The 8,193-nt window shown below is 43.6% G+C and overlaps 1 protein-coding gene across 1 annotated transcript; it reads left to right on the top strand.

The window, feature by feature from the left end:
• Window positions 1-7,280: 7,280 nt before the first annotated feature.
• On the top strand, window positions 7,281-7,773 carry PFN3 (profilin 3). Its single transcript, XM_075860014.1, has one exon. The coding sequence runs from the start codon at window positions 7,347-7,349 to the stop codon at window positions 7,758-7,760; it is 414 nt and encodes a 137-aa protein (XP_075716129.1). The 5' UTR covers window positions 7,281-7,346; the 3' UTR covers window positions 7,761-7,773.
• The last annotated feature ends 420 nt before the right edge of the window (window positions 7,774-8,193 follow it).

The following is an 8,193-nucleotide window of genomic DNA, read 5'->3' as shown; positions in this document are numbered from 1 at the left end:
ATGCCTCCCTCCTTAAACGCTGCTCCCCGTCCTTGGCTCCCTCGAGGAAACCTCCTGTCCCCGTTCTCACCCCTGAGGGGGTAGAATTCGAGGTGGCCAAGATTGTGGACAGCAAGATGGTCCAAGGCTCCCTCCAGTACCTGGTCCATTGGAGAGGATACGGGCCTGAGGAGAGGACTTGGGTACCCGTCCGGGATGTTCACGCTGGGGTATTGGTCAGGAGGTTCCACCTTCGTTTCCCCAATAAACCAGGTCCATCTAGAAAGGGTCCGGTGGCCCCTCATAAAAGGGGGGGTACTGTTAAGGATCTGCCAGGCACAGCTTCTGTATCCACGCCCATAGGTAATCAGTCTGCACCTGCTTCTATGTCTGTGAGACTGACTCCATCCTCCACCACTCAGGATGGCAGGCTTAGGAGTGGGAGAGCCTATCACAGCCTGGCCAGACAGAGCTAGCTCCCGCCCTCTGTCTATTTATACCTGCCTTTCCTGTTCCTCCTTGCTTGTGATTCTTCTCATTTTGTTTCCTGGCCCTGCTGCAGCTTCTTGAACCATTTGACCCTGCTTCATATTGACCCTGGCTTACTGACTACTCTCCTGCTCTGCGTTTGGTACCTCGTACACTCCTGGTTTGACTCGGCTTGTTCACTACTCTCCTGCTCTGCGTTTGGTACCTCGTACACTCCTGGTTTGACTCGGCTCGTTCACCACTCTTGTTGCTCACTGTGTTGCCGTGGGCAACTGCCCCTTTTCCCTTGCTTCTGTGTACCCTTGTCTGTTTGTCTGTCGTGCACTTATTGAGCGTAGGGACCGTCGCCCAGTTTTACCCCGTCGCCTAGGACGGGTCGTTGCAAGTAGGCAGGGACTGAGTGGCGGGTAGATTAGGGCTCACTTGTCTGTTTCCTAATCCCCATAATTACATCGCCGTTCTTTCATTGTATATAGTGGTCCCTCTCCTCCACTTATTATGGCCTCAGCTTACAAAATGTTCAACTTGAAATCACATTCAACTTATTGTACAAAGCCACAGGTATTGCCAATCAGCATTGGCATTTCACTAGTAAAACATCTGTTAATACATGCATCGCATTGGGGTTCAGTAGAGCCAATCAGCACGTGCTGTATTACATGCTCTTTACTTGTACTACACGTACTGTCCTTCACTCTACCTGTATTACATGTGCTGTACTGTTTATTTACCTGTACTACTTGTGCTGTACTGCTCTCCACCTATACTACATGTACTGTCCTTCTCTCTATCTGTACTACATGTACTATACTGCCCTATATCTGTACTATGTGTACTGTGCTGCTCTCTATCTGTACTACATTTATTACACTGTTCTCTACCTGTACTACATGTACTGTACTGCTTTCTGTCTGTACTACATGTACTGCACAGTTATCTACTTGTACTACATGTACTGTACTGCTCACTACCTGTACTACATGTACTGTACTGCTGTCTGCCTGTACTACATGTACTGTATTGCTCTCAGGGGCGTAACTAGGAAAGACTGGGCCCCATAGCAAACTCTTGACCGGGCCCCCCCGGGTGCAACAAGCAGCCCCCTTATAAATAGTGCCCCCTGTAGAATGTGCCATACAGCCCCCCTGTAGACAGTGCTATATAGCCCCGCCTATAGACAGTGTCACACCCCATTTGTAGATAGCGCCCCCACCTCCCCCTTGTAGATAGTGCCATACAGCCCCCCTGTTGATATCGCCATAAAGCCCCCACTGTATATAGGGCTTTACAGCTCCCACTGTATATAGTGCCACACAGCCTCTACTGTATATAGTGCCACACAGCCCCCCTTCTTTGTATGTAGTGCCACACAGCCCCCCTTAGTAGAAAGTGCAGCACATCCCCCCCTTAGTAGAAAGTGCCCCACACAGACCCCTGTAGATTGCACCACACTCAGCACCCTGAAGATAAAGCCACAGCCCTCCCCCTTGTAAATAGTGCCATACAGTTCCACCATGTGTATAGTGCCACACAGTGCCCTTGTGCATAGTGCCACACAGCCCCCTTTGTGTCTAGAGCCACACAGCCACCCTTTGGGTATAGTGCCACACAGCCCCCCTTTGTGTATAGTGCCACACAGCCCCCCTCCTTGTGTATAGTGCCACACAGCCCCTCTCCTTGTGTATAGTGCCACAAGGCAATGGCGCATCCGAGAAAGTTGGATCAGCCAGCTAGATGTCAGTCAAACATGGAAACGTTTGTTTGGAGGCAGGTCTATGTGTCTCTTCAGGGTAGCGGCACCGCCCCATAACCCTCTAATGAGTAATTAGCATATAGTGTGCGCCATTTTAAAAGTAGATTTTAAGGACTTTGCTGCATCTGAAAAAAACATACAGGGGAAATATTGTCATGTCATGTATTACCGCATGGTGGCGGTTCAAGGCGTTAAAACTTCCTGACAGATTCCCATTAAATATACAATGAATTGAGAACAATTCCATCTGCCCTGCAATTTTGTTATTATAAATATATCCTATAAAATTACAGCTACAGAACCAAGCTCTGACATATATACAGTACCACAACCAAGCTCAGTACATAAATACACTACCACAACCAAGATAAGTACATAAATACAGTACCACAACCAAGATCAGTAGATAAAAACAGCACTAGAACCAAGCTCAGTACATAAATACAGCACTAGAACCAAGCTCTGACATATATATATATATATATATATATATATATATATATATATATATATATATATATATATACATATACACAGCACCAGAACAAAGCTCAGTACATATATACAGCACTAGAATCAAGCTCAGTACATAAATACAGCACTAGAACCAAGCCCATACATATATATATACAGCACCAGAACCAACCTCAGTACATAAATACATCCCCAGAACCAAGCTCAGTACATAAATACATACCCAGAACAAAACTCATTACATATATACACAGCACCAAAACCAATCTCATACGTACATACAGCACCAGAACAAAGCTCAGTACATATATACAACACCATAACAAATACAGCTCAATTTAGTGCAACCCCTGCCGTATAGGTTTGTCGGGCGTAAAACTACAGCTCCCAGCATTGTCCAAACAATGGTGAGGATATGCTGGGAGATGCTGTTTCACGAAAAAAAAATAATCATATCATAATTATACCACCATCAGCTCGCTGCAGATCAAACAGCGACTACATTACTGATTAGAGGCAGAATAAACATTTACAGTAAGTGACTCACCGGTGACGTCTCAGATTCTAGTTCTTTCCTTCTCTCTCCGGTCCAGACATCTATGATGGATTTCTACCGGCCATGACCCTTTCTGCGGTTCTCCGCTCAGACGTCTTCAGCTTCTCACTTTTAAAACATTTCTGCACCTATAAACAAAGTTCAAATTCTCAACACCTCTAAATATAATAAAGCACCATACACTGCACCTCTAACTATAATAGCGCCATACACTGTGTCCCTGATTATCATAGTACCATACACTGTGTCACACACGCACGCACACACACACACACACACACACACACACACACACACACACCGTGCCCCCTGTAAATAGTTCTCCCATAGCCCCCTGTAGATAGTGACCCTCTAAAGCCTCTGTAGATAGTGACCTACATAGGAGCCCCTGTAGATGGTGTCCCACATACAACCCTCTGTAGATAGTGTCTCACATATGGACTCCAGAGCTGCAAGGCAATAGTGCTAAGCACTGAGCCACCGTGCTGCCCTACATATAGCTTCCCCTATAGATAGTGCTCGACGTATAGCCCACCTCTGTAGATAGTGTCTCACATATAGCTCCCCCTGTATATAGCATCCCACATATAGCCCACCCCTGTAGACAGTATCCTACATATAGCCACCCTGTTGCAAGTGCCCCACAAGTAACCCACCCCTGTATATAGTGTCCCACATATAGCCCACCCCTACAGAAACTACCCTAAAAATAGCTCCCCTGTAGATAGTGCTCTACATATAGCCCACCCCTGTATAGTGTCTCACATATAGTGCCCCACATATAGACCCCCCTGAAGATAGTGCCCCACATCCCCACATATAGACCCCCCTGTAGATTGTGCCCACATCCCCACATACAGACCACCCCTGTAGCTAGTGACCCACATCCCCCACATATAGACCCCCACTGTATATAGTGGCCCACATATAGACGACCCCCCTGTAGATAGAGCCCCCACTATAGATAATGCCACTCACAGTTTTAAGAGAAAAAAAACCCAAAAACTTCACATACCCACATGATCCTGTTCCCACGCTGTTCGGTGGCGATGCACACATGCTCTCTTCTGAGCGGGTCTGCAGGAGCTGAACGCTGAATGACGCTGATTGGCAGGGCAAGTCATTCAGCGCCTTTCAGGCATGGAAGCGGTGCGATGACGTCATTGCGCCGCTAGCCAATCAGCGTCATTGTAAGTCGCTGAATGGTCGGAACATGCCCGGCCAGTCAGCGCTAATGCATGTATTTGGCTGTCGCTAGCACCTTGGCCCTCTCCGGTGCTAGCGACGCCTACAGGCATGAGAGGGCCTGTGTCGCCCAGCCCATACTTGTTGGAGGCTCGGCGGCGCTGGCCCCATAACGGCTGCTAGCGGCGCCACCGGGCATATGGGGGGGGCGTGTTGCCTTCAATCCGCGGGCCCCGTAGCAGCCGCTACGGCTGCTACTGCGGTAGTTACGCCACTAATTGCTATCTGTACTACATGTACTGTGCTGCTCTCTATCTTTACTACATGTACTGTACTGCTCTATCTGTACTACATGTACTGTACTTCTCTCTGTTCCATGTAATGTGCTGCTCTCTATCTGTACTACATGTACTGCACTGTTCTCTACCAGTACTACATTTACTGTACTGCTTTCTCTCTGTGCTACATGTATTGTACTGTTATCTACTTGTACTGCATGTACTTTACTGCTCTCTACCTGTACTACATGTATTGTACTGCTCTCCAACTGTATATCATGTACTGTCCTGCTCTTTACCTGTATTACATGTACTGTACTGCTCTCTACCTGTACTTCATGTGATGTGCTGCTCTCTATCTGTACTACATGTACTGTACTGCATGTACTGCTCTCTATCTGTACTACATGTACTGTACTGCTCTCCACCTGTACTACATGTACTGTCCTGCTCTCCACATGTATTACATGTACTGTACTATTATTTACCTGTACTACTTGTGCTGTACTGCTCTTTGCCTGTACTTTATCTACTGTACTGCTCTCCCCTGTACTACATGTACCATCCTGCTCTCTGCCTGTATTACATGTACTTTACTGCTCTCCACCTCTACTACATGTACTGTCCTGTTCTCTACCTGTACAAAATGTACTGTATTGCTTTCTACCTGTACTACATATACTGTACTGCTCTCTACCTGTACTACATGTACTGTACTACCCTCTACCTGTACTACATGTATTGTACTGTTATCTCCCTGTACTACATGTACTGTACTACTCTCTACCTATACTACATGTATTGTACTGCTCTCCACCTGTACTACATCTACTGTTCTGCTCTCTACCTGTACTACCCTAAGCTTAGGAGGAGATAAATCGAAGTTCACATACTGGTATACAGAAGTTTATCTATAGCTAGTTCTGTTTTACAATGTATGAATAATTCTGAAGAATACATAGTACAAAATGCATTTATCGGAGAGGAAGACACGGTGAGAGTAACTGTGATATGACATTGGTATAGAGCACACATTGAAATGGTTACTAGTAATAAAGCAATGAGATTTAAGAAAAAAAAGGAAAAACAAAAAATGGAACTGTATATCCTACAATATGGTGTCAGTGTTTACTGAAATTAATAGAATAATACTACTAAACAAAAAACACAAAGAGTAGATAACTCTAAATTAGTCCACACAATGTACTCCAACTGGCATAGTATTAACAGTGTGTCAATAATAAAGTCAAGGAGTATAGAGAGTATTTCAAAGTAATGTATAACTATAAGAAGCATCACCCTTAGCAAGTCAGGATTTATTAGTGCATACAATCTGTAACTCGATCGGGCTGGATTTCACTTGCTTAAGACAAAACTTGAGGCAGAAAGACCCACAAACAAGCAACAACTGAAGACAGCTGCAGTAAAGACCTGGCAAAGCATCACAAAGATGGAAATCCAGCGTTTGGTGATTTCCATGGGTTCCAGAGTTCAGGTAGTCATTGCCTGCCAAGGATTCTCTACAAAGTATTAAAAAAAAACATTTTATTTATGGTAATGTTAATTTGTCCAATTACTTTTGAGCCCCTGAAATGAGGAGGATGTGTAGAAAAATTGTTGTAATTCCTAAACGTTTCACAGGATATTTTTGTTCAACCCCTTGAATTAAACCTGAAAGTCTACACTTCAATTGCATCTCAGTTGTTTCATTTCACATCCAATGTGGTGGCATGCGGGGCCAAAATCATGAACATTGTGTTACTGTCCAAATAATTCTGGACCTAACTGTATGTGGAAATCATCTTTAAAAAAAACCAAAAAGTGGTGTCCTATAGAAATTGATCAGGTAGATTGCATGTGATATTTTTTCAAATTTCGCTTACCTTGTGCCAGTTTATAAAACTGTCAGAAAACTCTCCTTGTTGACCAGCAATCAAGCATGGTGTGGCTTATATTACAGTATTCTAAAGCAGTTGAACAGATGAATTCCTGAGTTCTGATTGGTTAAGACAAAGTTAGCCTGCACCTCCTTATAAAGGGAAATAAATGGGCATAGATCATTATGACGATAGTCATCCTGATTATATTTTGTAGGCCTAAGCCCAAGAGAGGTGAGGTGAGTCTTCTGTAGTACAGGTATAATATTTAGTGTAGGCACCTATCTGAATGAGGTTGCCTTGTCGTGGAGGATTGACACACACATTTTGATCAAAGTGTGCACTAAGAACCTCACATTTATAAGTATAGTAAATATTGTAGAACGCAATTTAAAATTATACCAATATTAAATGTTTGTTTGTAACTTATCTGCATGATTGCTATGTACAACAATACCAGAGCTTCTATTATATTTTGTGGCATTAGGATACAAATGGAGAGATTATATACTAGACAAGTCTTAGAAGCAATCTCTTCACTAGGATCCTACCGCCACTTTATATTCCATGCCATAACAATACAACATTCTTTTCTCTGACATCACAATAGAGATGTTGATCAGATTTTAAGAACCCAGGCAGTATTTTTATAAATTATATAAAACAAAAAATTTGCCTCAAAGAGCTCGGCAAGCAGCTTCTACCTCCTGTTTTATAGAAACGCACTGTCAATTGGCTGTCCAAGCCAAATTTGAATGTACCCCATGGGAGAGTGGAGAACATATATAACTACTTTTCTCAAAGAAGAGCAAGTGGAGGACATGGCAATTGTAGACTATACAAACAACCGTCGTGTGTGGGCATCTAAGCCTGGTGGTCTTTTGGCTGCTATCTCCCCTCTTGAGGTTGGACTAATCATCGGACAAGATCGGAGAGCTTTCTTGCAGACAGGCATTACCATAGCTGGGACAAAATGCTGCATGGTACGAGACAACCTGCTAGTCCCTAATGATTGCGTGATGGACTTAAGATCAAAGGATAAAGATTACCAGTCCATTTGCATTGGCATGTCCTCCAAGGTCCTGATATTTATAATGGGGAAGAAAGGTGTACATGGCGGCATCCTGAATAAAAGAATGCATGATATAATCAAGGCCTTAAACATTTAGAATCTGGGAAGAGAGGAGAAAACAACATGATACGCATATATTAAATTCTTTTATAACCTATTCTAATGTGAATGTGTGATTTTGCGATGCTATAGGGTATCTGGGACACATAAAGCTCACTAGATTATTATTAAAAATATCACTTGCTGTAAACTTACTTGACTAGGGGATCATCTAACCAAAAGAGGTACACATTCAAGAACTGACTCTATTGTTGGCTGGTTGCCATTTTATATACTCACTGCAGCATACTGAAAGGTATCTTCACCATAACCTCTATATACGTAGTCGTAAGCCAAGCGTAGTCGCGGAAATGATTACACGAGAGTCAGGATTTATGTATATGCAATAGTTTCTTTATTAGGCGGGTAACTTTGCAAAACAGCCACAAGGGTGCAACACTTCTTAGCAGATATAAGGTGAGCCTCTATTT

Source organism: Rhinoderma darwinii, chromosome 3 (genome assembly GCF_050947455.1).
Source record: "Rhinoderma darwinii isolate aRhiDar2 chromosome 3, aRhiDar2.hap1, whole genome shotgun sequence".
In the NCBI taxonomy this organism is placed as follows: domain Eukaryota; kingdom Metazoa; phylum Chordata; class Amphibia; order Anura; family Rhinodermatidae; genus Rhinoderma; species Rhinoderma darwinii.
Note: the sequence above shows the minus strand (reverse complement) of the source record. Positions and strands in the feature narration are given on the sequence as shown.